Consider the following 24,679-nt stretch of genomic DNA (forward strand, 5'->3'; position numbering starts at 1 on the left):
AAGGTTCAAAGTTACTTGTAGTTATTCAGACTAACAATCATCAAACGTATTTCAATGGTCACTGAAGTAGACTAGTCAATACACCGTGAATTCTGTTGGAAATTGTTCATCAATGATGAAAGTCCTACACAATGGAAGTTTCATAGCCTACTGGTTTAATCTCTGTATTTCAAAATTTATTTGGATTGAATTCTTATCTTTTTTCAGTGTGTTTTAAAAAACTAGCTCAAAATACACAAGTTTCAGAAGCAAACTCTACAACGTTTACTACCTCATAGTCGATCTCGAGGCAGGCAAACATGGGATTCTCAAAGCCGACATCTACACCAACGATGTGGAAGCAGAACGTGTTGGACTTGTGGGCCTCGAGAGGCGAGGAGATGGTCAGCCTTGCCTGGGCGTCTCGGTTCAGGATGTAGACCAGCTTCTGCTTCTCCAGCGCCCCCACCATGACGGCACGGCCCTTTGGGTCCACCGCCAGAAACTGGCCCGGCACGATGCGCCGGCAGCCGCTCTTCCCGAATGTTTCCTGATGGATCTATTAAAGGTAGTAAAGAAGAGTAACATACAATGTAGACACTGAAGCTGTGGCAGATATCTCTGCATGCATATGCAGTTATTTCCTGGGAATCTTAATTATACAGACCAACTATTCTTGTCAGTGGTCTTTGGTTGGTTGAGTCTGCAGAAATGCGATTGAACATATCATGGTAATTTCTATTTTTTTTTTTCTGCACACATATTTGTCTACCTATCTATATTCTTCTTTTCTTTACTCTTCTCACATTTTTAACACATCTTGTCAACATCAGGTTGTTATAGGCTAGGAAAACATTGAGCAAACCTATTTCTAATAGAAGGCACTATATGTTGAGAAGTAATTGTGAAACTACCACTAGTTATCAATCTTAACACTATTGTTGAAGAATGAAGAAGTCTTATTAAAAGTAGTGTTTCTGTCATGGACTTATTTTATGTGATCATTAAAAACAACAAAGATCATCACACACCTTTACAGCATCATTTTGTAATAAGCTGGGAAACATATTATATTCAATATAGAGTGCCCTTAATGTTAAAAAAAAATCATGGTGAAATTATCACTTTTTATTCATTTTCATGCTACTGATAAAGTCTGCAGTGTAGTGTTTCTGTCATCATGTACCTTATGTGATCATCATAAAATGCTTACCCTGTCAAAGCAATTCTTTGATGGGTTGTATTCCAGGATAATAATTCGACCAGAATCTGAGCCAACAACAATGTAGTCTGCAAGGTATAGATAAGGACAAAGGACAATAAGAGGAAAGTGAGGCCATCAGCATCAGAAATAACAATCTAATCTCAATTGACTTTGTGGAGATGTCATCCTCTGGTATTTCCAAACAATAAATACTGCTACCTTGGGCTTGTGTTTTATTGTGGTGATGCTTTGCAAATTTGCAACCATACCCTATTTCTTGACATATCAGTAAAATTGAAAACCAGTGACATCATGCATCCATACCTCAACTAGTTATGCACATAATGGCTTTCACCTGTATATGGATACATTACTAATAATGCATCTTCAAAACAATAATGAAACAGTGGGGTGTGAACTCCAAATATTCTGTATGAAAAAAAAAAAAATGTGGTAGATTTCTGGTTCTCAGGTGATCATGATCCACAGCTAATATAGATAATCTACTTTGTCATCTTGAAGTATATTCAACTAGGTTCCAGGTTCCAACATCTAATTACATTCAGCAAAAAAGCACACTATATGATACACCATTTGCCCTCAATACACAACATGTGCTTAAACAAACGTTGCCACATCATCTCGGGTTGCCAATTTGATGAGTCACAAATTCAACTCCATTTTCACTGTCGTACCGAAATCATACACACAAGACAGGAACATTACACACATGTGGCAACAGATTAGCACATAAAAAGTAAACAGTGAAAATACACTACAGGTGACATATTGTCATAATGAAATCCTCGGGCTGACAGCCTTCATTCATTACATGCTAAAATTTTGTAATAGCCAGACAATAAAGTATATAAAGATGATACAGATAAAAATTTTGGGACCTTAATTTTAACTTCCTTGTCAAGAGTTTCATTACAATTGTGTTTGCTATAACAGTACTGTATATATATATATATATATATATATATATATATATATATATATATATATATAACAATACTGTACCATGAGCACTTTTCAGTATAATAATCACCTTTGCTCCCTCCGGTCAACCTGAATGGCATGAGTGCCCGGATGACACCAAACACCTCGTGGCTGAGCACAGTGTAGAGCTTGCCGGTGTTGGGGTCCAGCTTGACCAGCTCCAGGAGCTTGCCACGCCCAACCACCAGCTCCTGCTGCTTGGAGCCAGCAAAGTTGCCATGGATGCACTGGACGATGCCAGTGGCTCGCTGCAGGGTCAGGGAGTAGAGGAACATGGCTGCTATCCGTTCCCAAGGATGCGCAGGAAACCACACCCTTTTTCAATGTAGTGTGCCTGAAGACGTCATGGGGGAAAAAAAATGTGAGAAAAGTCCTATCAACTCTCAAGCGCAAGCTGTAGTACTACATCATTCGGCACAAGTGTACTTTCACACCTCTTCATCTACTGATCTTCAAAACATGCACAAACTCACTCTAAATATCAAACAGCCATGAATATTTGCATCTGAGTGAGATTCAAGTCCAGTAGAAACGGAATTTTCACCATTTTTTACACTTTTACACTTGTTGGAATATGCCAACCGCAGCTTTATCATTCTGCGATAACTGCATTGCACAGCAGCAGACAGCGCAGCATGGTATACTAAACAATTCGTCTGTTGAGAATGATAAGGGCGTTAAGTTGTCACAAAACCCATAGTGTTCAAGACAACTTAACGCCCTTCTCATTCTCAACAGACAAACATGTTCACCGCAGCACTGAATTTAGCGATCTCATAGTGATCAGAGCAAGTTCTTCTATTTATATTTTCCTTATATTCTTGTACGCATGTGACATCTGAGTTATTCACACACTGCAGTAGTCTTCTCATCCAGCGGTTACTGCACAAAAACTTCAAAAATTCATAACTTTTGAACGGATTGTCCGATTTTCCTCAAACTTTCAATGTGTTCTACTAATATTGCTACATTCTCTCAATCCTTATGGGCAATTCCGCAGTTAGGTGGACATGACATGGATAAAAGAAATGTGCCTCTTTATCTTACTCCTTGATTTAGGTATCAACTAATGCAATGGATGTTCATCAATCATTAAGGTCTTTCAAATTCAGTAGATTTAATTTTTCGTATTTATTGATTTTGCGAGATCTAAAACCATCATCTAAAATGTACATGTGGGACTGGGGATGCTGAAATTTACTTAAATGCAAATTACAGTGGGTTCCTTTGAAATTTTTTCCTCCAAGCTTTGCTACATGTAAAGGGTAAAGGATGAATACATTTAAATACTCCAGAAGTCATGTGACATTTTGTCAATTACAAAAGGGTGAAATGACCTGCGGAATTACTCCGGACAAATGTAACGTTACTAACCGTAACGTTACTAACCATGCTTTTGGGGGTCTAGCTAAAAAATCGTCAGTCGAACTGCTAAAAAAATTTGCATGAACATTTGTCATGATGCAATAATTGAAATTAATGCAACACTTTGTTTGAAGTAACTTGAATTTTTGCACACTTTTTGTTACAAGACATTGATTTTTTTGTCATGTCCTTTTTTCGTAACGTTACTAACCAGCCCTTTAAGTTGCCATAGCAATTCTAATATTTCTTGGATTGTATTCATTCTTTTCTGTATCATAAACATGGGGAGGATGAATATGTTTTTGACATAATTTTGACTTGTAAATAATCACTTTGTAGGTATGACGAGTTCACTTTCTTCGTCAATTCCGCCCACGATTCCGCCGCCCGCTTACCGTTTGGGCGCTTTCTCTGGAATCATCCCGCGACGCGACGTACGTCGCATCACATCACGCATCCAGCACATACCAGTAGTGCTGGATGCGTGATGTGATGCGACGTACGTCGCGTCGCGGGATGATTCCAGAAAAAGCGCCCAAACGGCGGAATCGTGGGCGGAATTGACGAAGAAAGTGAACTCGTCATACCTACAAAGTGATTATTTTGCTAACAAACTGGAGTATGTCATCTACCCACCTACTCTATCAGTGTGGAATAGTAATTTGGAATATATGGACAAGATCAGGTTAGTACTGATTTAATTTTTCTCGTTACGAATTTGTGTAAAAAGATGTCAGACTTCAGCTTCACGAGGCTGATTCGTGCGCGGAGAGGTGAGAGCCGCAGAAAAAAGCATCGAAAATATTTAGTCGGATCAGGCCGCTAGGTGCGGCAGTCTTGCATTGTGCGAACGTGCTGGCGCCCGTGTTTTGATGGGCGCTCTGCATCGGTTGATTAAAACTCGATTTTTGAAAAAAAAAACAGACAGGATTTTTTCTTCTTTTCATCATGGATAGTGGACATGTGTGTGTAACAAAAAATCACCGTGCAAAGTTGCGACAATTTATACGTCAGATGGGAGATGAATAAGAAGTGAATGGGGGGCCTCATGAGGCGTTCCCCGGGGGGCCTCATGAGGCGGGGGGAGGTCCTCATGAGGAGGGACCATCCTCGTACGCGGGGGCGGTCCTCATGAGCGGGTTTCCCGGACTGTTGATTGGAATGACTTGGATATTGTGCATGTTTGGAGATCATTTGACAAACAGGTGTGAAAGTACACTAGCGCCTAACATGATGATTTAGAAAGGATTTTGAGAGAGTTTTGAGTTTGTTACCGTAGTTTTCTGTGCTGTGCTGTGCCTGCATGTGCCTCCCTGTGCTGTGGTAGTGTGAGCTGCTGTGTGTGCTACATGCTGTGCAGGGCGGTGTGCTGTAGCTGGTAACGCGCCGCCCTGCATGCAGTGATGCGACGACGATGTACAAACGAAGGCAAGGGATTCAAGATTACTGCAGCATTGTACGTACAATCACGTGGCCTCATCAGACGGGAGCAATTTGCAAAGAAAACTCACGCTAGTAAAATGATGAAGTATTAAAAAAAGTTATGACACTATGAACTAAACATTTTTAAGCATATTTACCTGGATGAATGACGATTGTACAATCCCTCGCCACAGGGCCACGGAGTGAATCACTAGGACGCAGCCATTTTCACTAGACATTCTCGATTCGCGTTTAAGCTGTCTGGGCAAAAGAGGGCGTCTTTCAAATACTAGTAGTGAGGCCTGCCGGCCAGCGTGTTTTTTTTAGACGGCACAGATTGGGGAAACTAAAAATTTATCGGGGACCCTATCCCTAAACCTAACCCTAATCCTAATCCTAACCATAACCATCAAACCCTAACCCTAACCCTAACCCTAACCCTAACCCTAACCCCAACCCTAATCCTAACCCTAACCCTAACCATAACCAAAAACCCTAACCCGACGTTTTTCCCATAGGTTTAACACGCGCCATGCCCCAATCTGTGCCGTCTTAAAAAAAACGCTGCCGGCCAGCACTGAGTGAGGCTGGAGCGACACATCCCACTGGCACATCATGGGGCGAGTGGACGCGTCAGGTATCATGTACTTGGAACCATAGAATTCGATACCTTTGATTTTATATATATATAAATATAAATATTTATAAATATATAAATATTTATATATATATATATATATATATATATATATATATATATATATATATATATATATAATCATATATTATGCATGAAGTGAAAAACCTCACGAGAGATCAACAATACTGCGAAGAAGAAGAAAGAAGAAAGAGAAAAGAAAGAGGAATATAAGAATAAGATCATGAAGGAGAAAAGAGAAGAAATAAAGGAAAGAAGAAGGCAAAAAGAGAAAGGAGAAGAAGATGATGATGATGACAAGCAAGGGAAAAACTGGACATTCTAAAACATTCATACATCATAGATTCATATGATCAGACACGCCATTATGCAGGTGAACTGCAAGTGTAGACATACTAAGGTGTAGATCGATGTAAACCACACCTCCACATTTATGTTGATACTATTATCATCATTTCCTGTCTGCTAAAACCCATGCCATGTGCAGTTTCGGTGACACCGAGAGAAGTCAGAGAGAAAGGGTTCATACTGCAATTTATGTTTATAAATATTATCATTGATGGGTAAGGATCAAATCTTGACTTAATTTTTGAACAAAGGAGTATCTCCAGTCATGGCAGGCATATCTACGCCACTTCTTTTTGTCTTCATAGTACATGCATTATACTTTCAAAGTCTTCCAATTCCTTTTTTTTTTCTTCACTCTGGGTTTTTTTTCTCTCTTTCTCTTTAACAAGAGAGCTTACTTGTGTTTGACTGTCCATCTTTGTGTTTGTTTGTATAAGTAATGTATGTGTGTGTACGTGCTTTTTTTCAATACATATATCGAAGCAACTTGCTTCCTTAGTGCTACACGTATTAACTTTGTTCGCTGAGCGGTTAGGCCCCTATAATGTCCACAAGGAGACTGCAAAATATAAGCTTGGCTTTTCATCACGTCTCCTCCATTTCCGTGCAATTAATCTTAATTCAATTTCATCTGAACGTGATGCTCAGTAATGTTAACTTCTCGTGTTTTTCTTTGTTACACTTATACATTGATATTTTCTCATTTTGTGTATGTAAATGCTCTGCATTGTTGGAAATGAAATGAAATGAAATGAAATGAAATGAAATGAAATGAAATGAAATGAAATGAAATGAAATGAAATGAAATGAAATGAAATGAAATGAAATGAAATGAAATGAAATGAAATGAAATGAAATGAAATGAAATGAAATAAAATGAAATGAAATAAAATAAAATAAAATAAAATAAAATAAAATAAAATAAAATGAAAAGAAATGAAATGAAAGTCTGAATTGATTGTGCCTCCTTAGACGTAACAACCGGTATAGGTCCCTAGTGCTCCCCCCCCCCCACCCTCGCCCAACTCGTGAAACATAATTATGCAGGCGCGAGATGCTTATTTTGTGCCATTGCACAAAGTGGCTGACAAAGCAGTGCGCAATGTCAGAATTGCTTTGTGATGTCACAATCGCTTGGTGACATAATTTCACAAATAGTGCACTACAATGTATTGGAAAATGTCACAAACAGTGACGTCATTTCCCAAAGTAGGGCCTATACAGTGGACTCGAGTGCAATGTAAAAACAGACCAATATCTGCAATAGCTGAAAATACATATAATCACGTCAAGCTTTTCAACCAATCACTAGAGGATTGATTTTTCAGCCAAAATATAAAAAAGAACTATACTTGAAGATTACACCATTTCAGTTTCAATTCGTTGGAAATAATCGGGAAAGACTTTAATGATAAAAATCGGTATTCCAGAAAGGTATACTATTTCAAACACTTTCACTACATATGGCTCAGAGTACACTTTTGCACACGGTTTACTTTTGGACGCGGGATTGACTTTTGTTTTAATCCATGGTGAAGTTTAACTGCAGTTGATATAGATACATGCAAAGCAGCCTGTGTATTAAGCGTTATAAATGAAACTTCAAATTGCTCAGAAAGATGGCGGCATTGAACCCCGATCATTAAAACGGCACAAATGCACCAGTGTAGAATCATTTTTGTGGTTCCATACAACTGACAGCTACTAGTATTTGAATTAGTCATAGCCAGTTGGAACTCCCATCTCTTGAACCTCATTTATTTTATGCCAATAAAATACAATCGAAGTCAGAGAAGGTGGGGATGGGGGAGGGGGGGTTTATATAGAGGGTGAGGGCAAGAATCCCTCCTGCATCCGACCAACTGGGCCCCATTTCATAAAAGATGTTAAAATGGCAACTCAATCTCAGAGTCTTGCTGGACGATGGCAACTTCCAGTATAGCAACAGCCAATCAGGAAGCTGGATTTTTGTCGTTACTATTACAATTGTCATTCCAGCAAGAGTTGCTATCATATCAACTTTTTATGAAATGGGGCCCTGATGATGAACCGGCCAAAGTCAACATTCCCTGGGGGCTGGGGCAAACCATAGTCCGAAGATCGGAGATTCTTTGTCCACAGTTTCCACAAAGAAGAAGAAGCAGACCACCACCAAGAGTCTAGCTCCTGCGAAGTTTTTATTCACTTTAGAGATTGAAGAGCAAATCTGCTCTACACAGTCGTTTCATTCACTAAAGATTTTTCACACATTATTTGAACTAATCAATATGATTGACATTTTATACAGTTACGTATAGACACATCAGGAACTAGCAACATTGACTTCGAACGAGGCGGCGTCGTGGAGGTGACGGATGCCCTGATGCCTGACCATTCTAAGGCTGGTTATAGTGCCCATGAGGAGGTGGAGGAGGGGGAACCACACTATGACGAGAAAAATCCCATGGAAAATGAAGGCTTTACTTTATTCCCTCGTGTTGTCCGCACATCTAAATGGTTGTCGGAAAGTCATGTTGATTGTCCTGGTCCATGATTTCCACTCCTGGGGGGTGTTTCATGAAACTTTTTGTCGGTGAATTACACTGACAACTGTTAAAAGCTACCGAAATCCTTGCGTCTGATTGGCCGATAGCAAATTTGTCGGTGAAAACCTCCGACGAACTCGTTGATGAAACGCCCCCTAGATGCTGTGTCCGCCACACTCTCTTGCATGCGATCAATAATAATTTCCTCAACATCTAACGCCCTTTCAGAATGATTCGAAGGACAGGTCAATACGCAGATATTCGTAGTGTTGTCACAGGAATATGAATCGCACACACCTTTTCCCTGTCTGCAAGAATGAATGTCGAAAAGACATAACTTGCCTCGTCAAACTGCCCAAAGAGTATCTTGTCGGGGCTCTGAAATTGAACGTCAGCCCTAACGAACTCAGAAGGCATTTCTTATTGTTTTAAATTCTAATTTCTTTCATTCCTCCGGCATATCGTACAATAGGCCTACATGAAATTAATACATCATATAGAACGAGATCATCGATATTGTTTTATATGAAGAGTTTTATTGCAAAATGGTCTAAGCGCCATTTTTAAACATTTCAAAGTAAGTCCATCATCGGCCCATTAGAGCAAAAATAAACCTTTCCAGTAATACCTCACTTGTAACATAACAGGGATTATTACCTCTACGAGGGAGTTTTGCGAGGCAATTCCGGTTGTTATTTTGCAGGGTTAAAGGTCAGGAGTTGTTATTTTGCAGGGTTAAAGGTCAGCAGTCAATATGCTTTTTCGCCACGTCGCTGCGTAACAGTAACAGTATGTGCAAACAGTGCAATCTTCCGGTTTGGGGAGGTGGGAAGAGAAAGAGTGGAATCTCTCTCTCCACCTCCCTGCTTTAAACGTTAACATTCCGATCGACCACGAAAAGAAAACATTCCAGGACGTCCAGGGTGTCAGTTACACGCACCGCAGAAGAACGCTGATAAATCATGTCATACAAGGTCGACCACTTACAGCAGCACTAGGCAATGACTAGTCCATTTGTGATCAGTAATTGCACAGTGACCATCAGTTTTACAACTCTCAAACTTTAAACAGAGAAGTAAAAATAAAATGTAAGAACGTTCAGAAGTTTGAAGTTTGCCCGTTACAACTACATGTATCTTTGAAGTTGGAGTTGAATGATATACATTGATGAACAATCAATTTGCAATTATTCAACATATTGATGGTGTATACAGGTAGTCAAATGTGGCTTGATCTGTGTCATATATAGTGTAGGCCTATAGCCGTATTTACATATTTTCTTAATTTCCCTAGGGGGATAGGTAATAATTATGATATTGACTGGCCTTTCTTTCGGGAGGTACCAGATAAATATTGCCCGCACTGAAAACATAATTATTGCCCTCGTCTTCGACTCGGGCAATATGCTTTCAGTTTGGGCAATATTTTCTGGTACCTCCCTCAGGGCCAGTCAATATTATATAAATGTTCTATAGGAGTTATGATTGAATATCATGTATCTTCTTATCATTTCTTTGTTTTTTAGCAGCTTTAATCACAAATATCAGGGGCGGATCCAGAAATTCTGTAAAGGGGGGGGGGGCGAACTAATATTTTTGGTGCCACTTCCGGGTTTCCTTTATTTTTTTCTTTTTCTTTCTTTTGCTTTTAATGAAAAATAAAGGGGGCGTGCGCCGGGTGCGCCCCTTCTGGATCCGCACTGGATATCTCAACTTAACAAGAATGGATTTAGCTCGTTTTGCGATAACACTCTGTTAATACATACAATAATAATTTTAGTTAATCGAGAAAAAAAAAACTAAAGTAAAAATAAAAAGGGGAGGGTATGCAATTATGAATTATTGTCTCACCCCATGACACAATCGAAGAGAATATACTCGTTTTGTTTGCTTGAAAATGTTTGCATTCTTTCTCCCGCTTTACATCCACAATACAGGAAAATTATCATTGAAGAAAAAAAAAAATCATGAAGGAAACTTCGGATCGCTCGATGACATACAAATGGATAGACTGCAGCAGCGCCCTCTATGATAACGGGGAAATGCGGGAACTCCGAAGTTAGTTGTATGTGTGATGCATTCATGTTTATGTACACATACATCAACCGCAACGTCTTACACTTTAATGCTGAGCCAAGCAAGTGGGTAAGCAGCTGACAGATTTTCTGGTTTTACATTTTTTTCGGCTACCATATGATAAGTCTGATGTCTGATGAAAGTCTACATTGTACCTACTTCGATCTTGGCTCTGTTTGGCCTTGTAATGTAACCATAACGTAACCGATGAATAATGGTAACCGATGGCTTTTCACCAGCCTTTTCCTTCGCTCCGCCGGAGCGGATCGGAGGAACCCTATCGCCAAGTGGGTACGCAGTGACAAGCTGCCGTGGCAGAGTGTCGTCAGGGTCCGTCCCGGTCCCGGCTGCTAAAGCTAAGCCCACCCTAACCCCGTCGCGGGGCGCTGTAACACAGTAACAGCCTTTTACGGTACGTATTTGTCCGTATGGGGTCGCTGCTGCGGTTAAGCCCACCCCACTAAATTAGGCAGCTCACCTTTCATGCCCATGGCCTTGTCCCTTGAGAGACCACTGAGAGACCCAAGATTGGCAAGATCCCTCGGCAGTCTCCAAGACCAGATAAGAATAGTCTAGTGTCTAGACACTAGAGATCGAGTTGTCTAGATTCTAATCTACCTAGGTACTAGTATGTGAAATGTAACTATACACAGCCCAGTCGCTGTACGTAGGTACGTCGCGACAGGCAATCGCACGGCGTAATTACAGCGTCTGGTCGGGCTATGTGAAATGGTAAAAAATACATGGGTCTCTAGTCTTGAACTAGACAGAAATTAAGATCCGTCTGTCCGGAGGAGTCTTTTATTTTTTTGACGTTATCGCTCTCCTCCGTAGAAGGAGGGGATCCGTGAAGCCAGATGCAGTCTCCGCGGAACATTTCCCCGACGACCAGATACAGACCGATCTTTCGGTCAAGTCTTGATTGTCTTGAACTTGCGTTATTACTAAGCTGTTAAGAATTGTATTCTAGATCTAACTTTAGGCCTAATAATAAACCATTGCCATTGGGAGGTAATATTAAGACCAAAAGGTAATTTTCCAACAAGTTTCTCATTGAAAGAAAGATATTATTCAGAGGGGTGAAGGCTCAGGTTTGAGTTTCTTCAGTTTGTCTCCCTCTGTTACAAATGAAAATTTGTCAAGATCGCAACTGCTGATCTGTAAATTAGCAAACATGTCAGAAAAAAGGAACCAGTGGGACTCGAACCTGTCATCTACTCATTAGGGCTGAGTTCGTTAGGTAGGGTTGGGGGTACCACGTATCGTCACCCTAAGGATCTGTAGCTTGTTTATTCTAAAAATATAATACAAATCCGCCTAATTCTTACCTCAAATATGCCATAAATACTGCAGTTTTGAATGTCATGACCGTCTCGTTGATTATGAATCTCCGTTTTAAAATAGCGCAATTTTAGTGCGTGCGTTCCGTTTTTTTCGCGCAGCTAAAAAGGGAACCTTGCGATCGGCACCCCCTCTCCATAGGTATACACGTGAATTTCACAGCATAGGTAATACACGTGAATTTCACAGCCATGCGTCGTTACTGATCGGATGTGTAATTTTTAGCTTGGTTTGTTTGAGTTTGATTTTTGTTTCTTCGTTTTTATTGTTTTTATAGCTAATGACACTTGATCCCGCGCGTACTTTTTCGTTCTATACGCAAACAGCCATGATACGCAGGGTGTCGATGGGAAGGTGCCCTGTCGATAGGTGGTGCCCCAACCATACAATGTAGACTTTAGGGCTAAGTTCGTTAGGGCTACTTAACATAACAATGTCGGAATCTCGGAGCTTGGGTATTTGTTCCATGTTCATCGTGTCACTGCCGGCAACCAGGGACATCCTGGTGGTAGTGTCGCTGCCCGGAAAGCAGTAGATGACAGGTTCGAGTCCCACTGGTTCCTTTTTTCCGACATGTTTGTTAATTTACAGATCAGCAGATCAGCGATCTTGACAAATTTTCATATGTAGAGGGAGACAAACTGAAGAAACTCAAACCGAAGTTTCTCTTTCACTAGAAGGATTCTACTCTGTACTCGAGATGAGAGATCTTTTGTGTGAGACATTGACATTGTCATAAAAGATTGCTGAATCCCGTGAATGTTCACTGAGTTGAGTGACCAATGAGACTATTGAGAGATCACTGAAAGAAATACTGCCCCAGGCCCAGGTTCTTTAGTTCAAAGCATAGTTACTTACGAGGGCTTTTCTTGCCCTTTCTAACATGGTTAACAGGACCACAATACTATAGGCCACTCCAGTGTATATTGCACTGTCAGTGTGTTCACAATATGCATGTAGTATTGATGATTGGTGCAGATAACCTTGAGGAATATATGATGCCAACTATTTTGGCTGGAAATCTCCTGGAAATCTTAATGTTCGTACCGTACTACTGACCTGTTTTGAAACATGATTCGCTTACTGCGAGTATCACCAATCTTTGGTATGGTTTTTGTTTTAGAATGGGGTCATAAACCTACTTGTGGTTGTGGCAAATTACTGAGATTACATGTAATGTATAGCAGTAGACACCTGAAGTGTCTGTTATCCAGTGTCAAATTAAACAAGATCTTTTTTTTTTTTCCTTCTCAAAACAGCTGTCTTTTGGTGGATTGTGTAATTGAGACCAGAGAATCTGATTTCTTATCCTCAACAAGCTGTAAATTATTTGGATGCCTTATCTGTGTTTAAATCCCAGATTCATGTTAACAAGATTTAATTGATTGTACCAAAATGGAATGATAAACAGGCTAGATTGCAAATTCTCACATGATTAATTGTTTATATGCTTAATTTCAGTAATGCAATATGGCATCTGTGCGAAGACGAAGTCGACGATCCCTCTCAGCCATGGACGATTTCACACCAAGGACTCTGGTAAATAAGTTACTTTAGTGCACCAAAACTGTTTCCATCAGTGAAAGGAAAGTTGCACTTTCTGCCGAGGAATAGATCTGTTATCTGCTGTCATTAAACACACGCGCACACACATGCACAATGCGACACAAAAAATGAGTGATACGGATATGATTTGTCAGGAGGGAGTACGCTGGTACTAGCTTATATGTTGCTCAAACACCCTTTCATTGTTCTATGGATGTATTACAGGGTATGTAGATTTGGAATGCTGCTGTTCCAGGGATTCAATGTTTGAAGACAACACAATTATGAGTGAAGATGAAGACAAGTATTAAAATGTTAAGCATTATGGTTAAACCCTCTGATATCATAATAATAAACAGCATCATTTGTAGATATTGGTACTACACAGTGCATTTGAATTAAGTTATAAGTAAACATGTCCTCACGGGACATGAAAATTATATACCTTATATTATATTTTGGCTTTTTAATTGCACATTGAAGGCATTTTGATCAGAAATCTGGCTTCTCATTTGACAATAGATGTAAGTATGCCCAGCTGTGTCACTGGAAGCCTAGCTTATTCAATTTTAAAGGGACTGTACATTACTGGTTGCGGCGGGGATTCATGTTTTGAACATTCCTAAGTGAGATAATGAGAAACCTATTATGAAATATGAAAGAGAATGTAATTTTAAGAAGGATTCAACATTTATTTGATGAAAATTGGTTTTCAAATGGCTGAGATATCCAAAAAAGTGATAATAATAAAAGGTGACAGGCCACGCCTTTTATTAGGATCTCTATGCTTCACCTTGTTTTTGGATATATCTCAGCCATTTCAAAACCGATTTTCATCAAATAAACTTTTGATACCCCTTAGAATTGCATGCTCTTTGACATCTCGTAGAGTAGTTTCTAAATATCTCGCAAAATGTTAAAAATAAGCTAAATCCTCACCTCGACCAGAACTGTACACACCCTTTTTACATGTGTTATTACTCCCAAATACACTCTGTAGCTGCCCCTGTTTTGTTGTGTGTTTTGTTTGCAGTTGATAAAATGTGATTCTCCCAGAAGTGAATATAAGTAGAATGCAATTTCCTGGGTATCAAGATAATGTTACATACATGTACATTGCAATGGATTTAATCAATGCCTACATTGGGGGCACTGTGGCATAGTGGATAAGACTCCCGACTCCCGATCGGAGGACCCGAGTTTCGAATCCCGCCCAGTGCTTACGTCCTTGGACAAGATGTTTTTTCCCAATGTGTCCCTCTCGACCCAGGTGTATAAATGGGTACCTGGCAACGCCAGGGTAATAATAATAGCAGGGCCCTCTGGTAGAGCAGTGGCAACACTGAAGAGGCTACCCTGGGTAAATAAGACCTGAATATAAATGAAAAAAAAAATACATGGACATGCCAAATGATAGGTTTGTCTGTGGTTCATCAGATAGCTTGTTTGAGCAGACAATGTACACGTGTTCATGTACATCAATGTGTGTTGTGACTTCAGATTTGAAAAATGAATGGTCACAATTCTAATTTGAAAATTTGCTCTCTAGTATAAGTTTATAGCTCATTCTCTGACTTGTTGTAACAGATTCAGGGTTTCCTGGACACCGCCCAAACCGTTCGCCAGTCCCCAAGAAAGAGAGCGAGGGTCACCCCTGGCCCAAGCGCTGCATCGCCGGCACCCATCCCAGCTTCAGCCCAGCGGAGGCGGTCGAGGACTCCGGGCACCCTGCCGCGGTCTGCCCGCTCGTCACGCCGCATGACTCGGCTGGAGACTCTGGCAACCCCTGGAGGGAGTGACCCCACCCCCAGGGGCTTGATCACTGGTTTCCTACAAGCTGGTAAGAGGAAAATTATGCTGAAATTTTGCTTGTCAGGCAATCTTCTGTATCTGTGGACCTTGTTGATTTTGTTAGCCTCTTCTCTTTCCCTCCTTTTCTATTTCTGATGAAAGTTTGTAGCCATTTTTGTCATGTACATGTTTTGAACAAAAAATAAAACTGTTATTTTAATGGTTGTCTCTTAATTTTTCTCAGCTGTACATGTGCACAGTTTTGAGTCTCTGCATGGTCTTGTATTTTGTGCCTGTTACTAACACCAATCATTGCTGATATCAAAATTGTTTCATAGTCTAATATTTTTTGTTGTTGGGGGAAGTGATTTGGTTTTTCAATCAGTGAAGAGAAAGTTGACTCACTGTAAAACCAGAAATGCTGATTGTTGGCAAAAGGAACCAGTGGGAATCGAATCTGTCATCTACTTGTATTGCTTTCTGGGCAGTGACACTACCACCAGGTTATCCCTGCTGGCTGGCAGTGATGCAATGAACTTGGAACAAAAAACCCAAGCTCTGAAATTTTGACCTTGTTATTTTAAGTAGTCCAAGGCAGACTCCCACTGGTTCCTTTTTTTCTTTCCTTTTTTTTTTTTGACATGTTTGTTAAGATATAGGTCAGCAGTTGCAATCTTACAAATACATTATTACAGAGGGAGACAACTGAGAAAAAACAATCTTTCATAGCACGTCTTCATCCCTCTGCTTTAGTAATCTCTTGATCTATTTCTTATTTGTATTTTCAGCTGATGTTCAGACTCCAGCTATTTATGCAAAACCTAGAGTGTCTTCTCCTTTGAAGCAACCTACACCTTCTGTGCGCAGCAGAAATGATATCCAAGCTCATGCAGAAAGGTGTGTACAAGACCCTCAAAGCAATATGCTACTGTTGTTATTCCCTGCATTATGATTGACTTTTTACTTTAATCAGATATCCATCTCATTTTAGAAGCTATATTGTCTGTTAGAATTAATTCTGTAGTCAAACTTGCAAACTGTTTGTGACATGCAGTTGTCACAAAATAATGTACTCCATCTTCATACAAAGGTTAGATTTGTGGTTTTATTTTTTCCTGCAGGTTTGTTGAGAGTCGGTCTCCCAATACTCTTGAGTCATCTTCTTTTCTTTTTCTTTTTTTTTTTTGTTCAGACATTTCAGAAATGTACACTCAATAGTGTCATTGTCATGTTTGATGAGAGCTAAAGTGCTGTGCCTAGTTTGTGCTGTTTTCTTTGAAAAAAAAAAACCAACAACCAACAAGACAAATACCCCCCAGCAACTCTCACTCATTACTCTTCAACAGCAGCAGCACGTCATCTGATTTGCCAGTCTCAGATGTGGCCTATCGGTTTGCCCGCCCCCGGCCAGATGAAGGGCCCCGCCCGAGGCGTCGCCGTGCCATCGACAGGGAGGAGTTTGCCTCCAGAGTGAGGGAGAGGTTGAGCCAGGAAGAGGAGGAGGAGGAGGAGGAGGAGGAAGACAGGATGGAGCAGGGAGAGGAAGAAGGAGAGCGGGAAACCACAGCGGACAGAGTGCTCCTTGAAAGTATCGCAGAAGATCCATCTCAGTTTTCCCTGGTAGGTGATCCACAACAGAACATTTATTTTACCGATCCATTTCTGAAAGATGTATTTCATTCTTCATGTGCAACATTTTTAACAAGCATTGTCTCTTCTTGTCAACTAATGTAGAGGAGCTTTGAGAAGAAGTGCATGAGCTAGGTCACAGCAAATTTGGTGTGTAGTAATCTTTTAAATTCAAGCACTACATAAACATTTCAATACAGTGCACCACCACAATGTCCATTTACAGCAGGTAATAACACAATGTCATGCATTTAGATGGAAATCTATCCTTCTTTCTTGTCATAGTCATTTGATTTGATCTGTCCCTTCAGATTGTCAGGGCTTTAGCAGATGATTGTGGTGACTGCTTTTGTGCTGCATACATTTTGAGTAATATTTGATGTGTGAAGTATTGCTAGTTTGTTGGAACTTCTATGGTAAAGACAGGTGGCAATTTGTCAGAAGCTGCTGTTGAGCTACAACTTTCCTTTTAAAGGAGAAGTTTAAAGGGATATATTTCATTGTCCATATATCATTCAATATGGCAGCCTGTTGGCCGTTCAGTGTAACATTTGGAGTCATATTACTTCACTATCTGTTGTTTTTCCCTTTGCTTGCCTTGCTCTCAAAATGAACAGACATATGATAAAATTACATTTTCCAGTTTAGTTACAGCACTATCTGACTTCGCATGGAATCATTGGATTCAACTGCAGGGTGTTTTGTTTTTCCTAAATGAAAGATCCACTCAAAGGACTTGTCACTGTCTTATTGTTCCCCCAAGCCCCGCCCTGACTCAACCACCAGGGACCAAGGTGAGACTTCGAGATTGGGTACCACCCCGTCTGGTCGACGTCGGAGCAGCAGGCGGTCACTCCTCCAGGACTCTTCTCTCCAGGTACCGTCCACCAGCACACAAGGTGAGGCCAACTGAAGGGACAGACTGAGCAGACATAAGAGGCATGAATTTTTTATTTTATGGCACCTCAATGGCAGCCATGTCCAGGGCTCAGCAGAAGCAACTGGGGGTAATCACTTAAACTGCAAGCATGCAGCATTAATGCAGACATGTATAGAGTGGTTACCAGGCATTCAGCAGTTGTTTGCTGGTTTCGATGTGCCACAATTTTACCCACTGTGTGGTTTGGGCCACAAACTTTCTGCTGCACAGATTCTGTTGTTGTTTCCTCCTCTCCCCCCCCCCCCCCCAAAAAAAAAAAAAAAGAAGAAAAAAAAGAAAACATTTAACTCATTTTTAAGAATACTTTGAATCATTTGTTAACATGTAAAGTTTACCATGTTAGGAGCAGATTTGGTATCCTACATCATGATAACGGGACTCTCCTGCACTTGTGTTTGGAAGTATTTAAATGGAAATTGCTGTGCCAGCAGCATTGATCCTATTTCATCAGCCATTAGTAAAAAGGATTTTATATCTACACGTATGTTCATTTGACATTGCGTGAATGTAGCAACTAGCATCCTCTCTGTGATTTGTTTCCTTGCTTCAGTGTCACACCAAAGCTTTCTGTCCAACGAGGGAGACTCGCTGATGATGCAAGTCAGTCAGGACACCGTGCGGGCCCACTCCACGTCCAGCGCCGACACAACTGGAGACGATGAAGAAGAGGGCGTCAGACAGTCAGGAAGTGCCAGCAGGAGGGAAGAGGATGAAGGAACTGTGGATGATAGAATGGGTGAAGAGGATGCTGTGGAGGGGACAGAGGAGGAGGAGGAGGAGGAGCCAGCAGAGAGGATCGGCGGAGACAGTAGCCGAGGAGAGGATGAAGATGTTGATGAAGATCGGGAGGACATGGATGTCCGTGATGACAGCAGAGAATTCTTTGAGGATGCCGATGTGGTTGCCCCAACCCAGCCCGCCCACATAGAGAGTGTTAAAAAGAGGGGGTGAGTCAGTGTTGCCGTGCACTGCCATTATAACAAGCATAGTTAAACAACAAAATTCTTGTTATGATGAAGTAAAAATTCAGGTCCTAGAGTCAGCATGTTGATATCTTTATATACTTTACTGTTCAGCTTCAATGAAATTTCAGTATAACAAAAGAAAACTAGTTGTCCCAAGGACTTCATTATAACAGGAGTTGCCTGCATCAGTAAGAGGTTGTCTTCTTAATGTAATTTATTTTTCTCTTCCTATGTGAAAATCGAAGGCACCCCTTCCACCAGCTCTGCAACTTGTCTGACTTATTCTTGTACAATCTCTTTGTCATCATTCTATGTCACCTTCATACAAGTTTCTGTAATCTGGGTGAACTTTATTATTTTGAGATACTACTCTTTCATGAACTGCGCATGAAAATACGTTTTCATGAAAGCCATTTCTGGATGTTAGTAATACAGGAAAGATTTTCATTCCAAAGAAAAGCAGATGTTACGTGTAAAATAGACAACACCCTTGTACCAAATTAGGAGAAGTTTTAGTGGGATGAGACAAAGCATATTAAGAACGTAAGAAAGTTCTGATGATTATGCATAAGAATAAGTCATTTAGTATGGGATAGGTGTGAAGGATGCCATGTTTTTGAAAAGTGATATGTTAATAAGCAATGTCTTCCTATTCAGCTCCAGAGCAAGCATCTCCTCACCACTCAGGACACCTCATCTCAGGGCAACGGGGAGACGGACCACGCCCGCTGCCAAGACTCCGGCTGCCTTCAGGCAAGCCCCTCTTCCGTGAGTGAAGTGTTTGATAGTTCTATTCCTCATGTACAAACATAAAGTGATGATCTGTTTAGTTAAAGCGTGCGATGAGTAGAAATGAATAGCTATTATTCTAATGACAAAATGCAGCATCAAATCACAGAAATGTCTTTCTGGTACATGGTGGATTGAAAGTCATATATCCCTTTGCGAACATCGTAAAATTTTGCATGGTAGAAAAGTAAAGTCTCCCAACATTGAGTAGGGTATTTTGTGGTAATACACCTCAGAGTTAAAAAAAAAGAAAAAATGAAAACTGTCCCCATGTCACTCAAGAATACACTCCCCTTTTGTGCTGAGAGTAATGGCAGGAATTTTTCAGGGTTGGAATAAATTCACTTGAAATCTCTAGCAATGCTTCCCCCCTCCATCATTAAGAAGTTTTCAGTTTCATTAATATGAAGAAAAGTCTGAATAACCTACTTCTCCAACATATCAGCTTTTGAAAGGACTCTAATTTTCAGCGTTGCAGAAAGGACACATGAACTTAAAAAGTGTCTGCATTTGCAGAAGAGTATTGAGAGTTTCATCTTCAGAGGATTTTTGAGCTGATATCACATTCATTTATGTGTACACAATACATTGAAGGCTACGATAAGTGTGTCTGTGAAAAAGACTAGAGAGAAGCAAACAGACATGAAAGTGGTATCCATGGAGAATGTACCTACTGGTGCAATTTGCATTGGATGAATCCACTGAAGTGAGAGCCACAGCTTAGGGAAACTCCTTAACCCTATTAACTGGGCTATTTGAGACCATGTTTTTACTGAGGGGGGGTCAATTTGACCCCCACCCCCCTTCAGATCTTGGCCGCTGATGGCGCGATTGCCGTAAAATTTTGCCTGAACATAGAGCCGGATGTCAACTACAAGATTACATGGTCATACAATACAAAAATATTGATTTTCTATTTTTAGATAATTAATTATGCAAATTTATGCATGAAATCATATTTTCACCTGTAACTCCATTAAAAAGACTGAAGGATTGCTAAATTTTTGTGTCAGAATTCCTCAAGACACATTTAACAATTTTCTTGTAAGAAAATAGCACAATCAAAATCAATTTCTTATGTATTTTATTGTTTTTTCGACCTTTTGTTTTCTATTGTTTTTTCCAAACTTTGTTGCAGGCACTCTTTCAAGCTTATCTACATTAGAATTTATTAATTTCAATGATATAAAGTTGAAATAATCTAATTTATGTCAGTTTAACAAAAAAAAAACCCACAATTTGCATTGGATTTGCACACGATATCATGAATTTGAGCTGTTTTCGGGTTGACATGCATATGCAAAACATTATGTAACTTCAGAACGGTGTACCCAGACGTCACAAATTTGGTCTCAAAATATGCGTGAGACTGCAATGAAAAAAATCATGAAACGACGCGGCAAAATCTTTGCGCGTTGCGGAATCGTAGCGCGAAATGTCGAAGGGGGGGGGGTCAATTTGACCCCCCCTAGTTGGAATAGGGTTAAGCACAGTTATCAAAACATGATACATTATCAGACTGTCCAATGCTGACCTCACTTTTAATGAGTGTATCACTTATCTTTTTGCATTTAGTGAATCCACTTGTTTGGGAAAATTTTGCCTCAAACCAGATTGCACACTTAGTCAGAAAGCTATGACTACTGTCAAGTCACAAATCTCACAAGTCTTCATTTTTCATGAAAAGTGCACATTCCCTTGACTGAGATAAGTTTAGGCAAATATGTCTGTGTGTCTCGTGGAATAGCTGGGGCTGTAAACACTGTTGTTGCTTTAAAATACCATGCTTGCACCTGGTTTCAACCCCAGTTATAGCAAAAGACATCACTTCAGTGCTCTATACCTGTATTAACTGTACATTTGGGGAAACTTCTCCCTTACTGTTTGTAAAATTGTGCTAAAAAATTCGCAGGACCAAGAGGCAGCCTCTCCATCAGATCAAGACGGCGACGCGGCCTCCCCCAGGGGGCAAGGGTCCCAGGACGCCCAAGGAGCCCCCCACCACACTTCCCCGCAGCCTGATGAGGAGCATCTTCAGCCACTTCTCGACGGCACGCATTTCCCAGGAGGCCATCAGGAGTGTGGAGGAAGTGTGAGTGTGCTCACCTCTGTTAATATTCATCACAGAATCCTATGAAATTTTGAGATGCTCTGTGTGATTCTTACTCACTCATTACAAAGCTGCTATGATACAATCATTTTGACAAACATGTTGTTGATTTGGGAGGTCTACTGGTTGCTGTATATAATTCTTTCATTTGTGAAATTCAATACCCTCCCTCCATTCTCAGCTTAATAGCTGATAGGAATTCCTGTTTCCTTTGTCTCTTTGGTACAGTCTGTTTGTGTTTTTGTTATAGTGAGTGGTTGTATCAATCTTGAAAAGATGTTTTTGTGTTTAGAATTATAATTGTATACACATTTTAAAGAGCAGTTAAGCAGATATGAGTTGTTTTTTATGTTGCTGTTTGCAGCACAGTGGAGTAATGTGTATATAACAGCTGTGCTATAGCTGGCGTGATGTAATGCACTGTGAAACAACTTATAGCTTGTAAGAGTGCTATACAAATGTAATTGTTGTATGTATTAGTATCTAATATGTAAAATGTACCATTGCCGATTGTAATTCACATCATTCATGACATTTAAATGCAATAAATTCAGTTTTCATTGTAGATGTCCCTCTCTGCTAATCCCTCCAACAAACACAACATGAATTTTTGTCTACTGATATACTTGTATATTTTCCAGATCCAGCAAGTACTTCAAGAATATCTCCAGTGACTTACTGGCTTACTGCAAGCATGCAGGAAGGAATACCATTGATCAAGCAGATGTAGAACTGCTCATGAAAAGGTAACATAATATATATATAAAAAAAGAAGAAGTTATACAGATTTCTTTGTACTCTTTCATTAGATTACACACTGTTTCTGTCTGCTATTAGGCCTTTGTGAATCTTGTGATTTTCTAAAATACATATATGATGACTTTCTAAAATGAGCACATTTGTCACCATTAAGCAGAGTTTTTAGGAGATGGACATGCTTATATATACACACTTTCAGCCAACCAGGACAATACATCATCTAATCGGTATAGATACAAAGCACAAAATGCTGGATCCATGATTCTCTTGAGCAGTGCATTTTATCAAAGGACAATGTGCCGTTACATTGCTTCTTGTATACCATAAGTGATCATAGAGTTTGCTTGGGAATGTAATAATCTTGATGTGGACTTAACGATTATTTGAAATCATATTGAGAAAGGAACATGCAGCTGATCTTGGCAATCCGATTTGAGTTACTGTCTATATTTCTCTAGGTGTCTGTGCCCATGATGACATGATTTCCAGTATCTCAATATTGTTGTGTGCCCGGGAGAACAACACAAATGCAGCCGAGGCATGTGCTATACTTATAGATCTTGCCAGCGTTCGCGTCATTCTCCCTGGCACGCATTCCTTAAATTGTGTGCGTTTGTGTATTTCTCCCAGGCACACAATGGTATTATATCATCCATCTCTATTTCCTTCTTTTTTTGTGCATGAATGCATTGCAGCCAAACTGCCAGAATGAAGTGCATTCATTATTACGCAGAGTAAGTGAAGGCAAGTCTTCTTTGTTCCATTTGTTTGTTTGTAGACAACGCTTAGTCTCCGACAAGGAGCCCCTTCAGATCTACATTGAGAAGTACCTGCCCATGGAGTACAGGGAGGAGCTCATACCCATGGCAAGGTCTGGGAACAGAGTCTACCCAAGGATAGCAAAGAAATGAAGTAGTGTCACGGATGACACAAAGACTGAATTGTGGATTCAGTGTGGTTTCATAGATCAACACATAATATCATGATCAACACATAATATCAATATGTGTTGTCATGAGCTTAATGGCCCCAAGAACATTTTATGGATGAGGAATCTGAATTCTGTCTCCAGGTTCCACTTAGGTTAGCAGTTGTGTGTGTATGTACGTGTATATCCATGGTTGAATTTTTGTCCCATGATTTACACATTATACATTGTACTCATAAACTGACTGTGGATAAGTATGAGTGTATGTGTGCTTAATAGTGACAAGGTCAATCATTTTTATTGTTGTTGAATTACAGAAAATGGATATGCAATGTTTTACATCAATAGGGGCGTTGCCATATTCTGAAGGCAACAGGCTGACATGACCCTAATGTACATGGAACTGACATTTGAGAATAATGAAGAAATGATTCATACACATTTACAGCATTCTTTTTTTCCTTTATGAACGATGGTGTGTTTATTTGATTTCTGATGTGAGTGAATAAGGTATCTGGTGCTTACTGATTTCTCTTTATACCAAATGTTGCTAGCAAAAACAAAACAACAAAAACAGTCAATTCATTGCACCTCTAAATTCTTGCTCACAAAGTAGTATAATGGTATATGCTAATCATACTCTTTGTAACATAGTCATGATAGCATACATTTATTAGTTTGTTAAAGGAGGTGGGGGAGCAGTTATCAGTAAAGTTGTACTCTAAAACGAGGAATGTTCACATCAATTTTAATTTCGCAAATTTCATGAGAGCCAAGATTTACAATATCAAAATGCATGCGAATGTTCTTGTCTACACTATACAGTGCACTCTCGTTATAATGAGGACCAGCGGTTTTCTTATGTTTGTTATAATTGAACAATAATGTATGTAAAGCTGTATACATGGTGAATTTGGCATCTGACTTGTTACTTCATTGTTACGAGAATTTCGATACAACCGTGTTCGTTAAAACGGAAGTGCACTGTATGCATTGAATGCTGGTGACTATTCATGAAAATTTCGTGCCCCTGAAAAAGGCTGTCAGCTCCAATTCACAAAAATTTCATGCCGTGAAAATATCTTGCTTTTTCAGCATATCCTGTGCATTATAACATGCAATACATGTACTTTGAAACATAATGAATAAATTAACAAATGCATAAAATAGCGTGCCATTTCAAGCACATTTTTTTTCTTCCTTTTTTTAAAGTTCAGGTTAATGAGGTTGGAATATTATCTATGGAAAAGTTATTTTGTTAAGTGATTTCTATCTTTGTTTATCACAGTCACACCTAGAGCATT

At 39.8% G+C, this 24,679-nt stretch overlaps 2 protein-coding genes across 2 annotated transcripts in view; one reads left to right on the plus strand and one right to left on the minus strand.

Moving 5' to 3' along the window:
- Positions 1 to 5,203, minus strand: part of LOC139712392 (splicing factor 3B subunit 3-like) — a 30,168-nt gene extending 24,965 nt beyond the window's left edge. Inside the window, 4 exon segments of the mRNA XM_071624217.1 lie at positions 272 to 538; positions 1,193 to 1,269; positions 2,235 to 2,519; positions 5,131 to 5,203. Coding sequence (XP_071480318.1) covers positions 272 to 538; positions 1,193 to 1,269; positions 2,235 to 2,460 — 570 coding nt within the window. The 5' untranslated portion in view covers positions 2,461 to 2,519; positions 5,131 to 5,203.
- A 5,401-nt stretch (positions 5,204 to 10,604) lies between these two features.
- On the plus strand, positions 10,605 to 23,531 carry LOC139712394 (uncharacterized). Its single transcript, XM_071624220.1, has 11 exons — positions 10,605 to 10,647; positions 13,381 to 13,458; positions 15,052 to 15,304; positions 16,044 to 16,152; positions 16,602 to 16,875; positions 17,648 to 17,783; positions 18,375 to 18,771; positions 19,453 to 19,557; positions 21,491 to 21,670; positions 22,330 to 22,434; positions 23,226 to 23,531. Exons 2-11 carry the CDS (start codon positions 13,390 to 13,392, stop codon positions 23,356 to 23,358), a joined length of 1,761 nt encoding a protein of 586 aa, XP_071480321.1. The 5' UTR covers positions 10,605 to 10,647; positions 13,381 to 13,389; the 3' UTR covers positions 23,359 to 23,531.
- The last annotated feature ends 1,148 nt before the right edge of the window (positions 23,532 to 24,679 follow it).

The sequence above is a fragment of the Diadema antillarum genome, unplaced genomic scaffold (genome assembly GCF_040938485.1).
Source record: "Diadema antillarum isolate AM-2024a unplaced genomic scaffold, OU_Dant_1.0 seq00001800_RagTag, whole genome shotgun sequence".
NCBI lineage: Eukaryota > Metazoa > Echinodermata > Echinoidea > Diadematoida > Diadematidae > Diadema > Diadema antillarum.

Excerpts from the sequence above, each read along its gene's own strand:
- LOC139712394 (XM_071624220.1), top strand. The coding sequence starts at position 13,390 with ATGGCATCTGTGCGAAGACGAAGTCGACGATCCCTCTCAGCCATGGAC. Across the intron at positions 16,876-17,647 it reads ATCCATCTCAGTTTTCCCTG|CCCCGCCCTGACTCAACCAC; the intron begins GTAGGTGATCCA and ends TGTTCCCCCAAG. Across the intron at positions 19,558-21,490 it reads TTCAGGCAAGCCCCTCTTCC|GACCAAGAGGCAGCCTCTCC; the intron begins GTGAGTGAAGTG and ends AAAAATTCGCAG.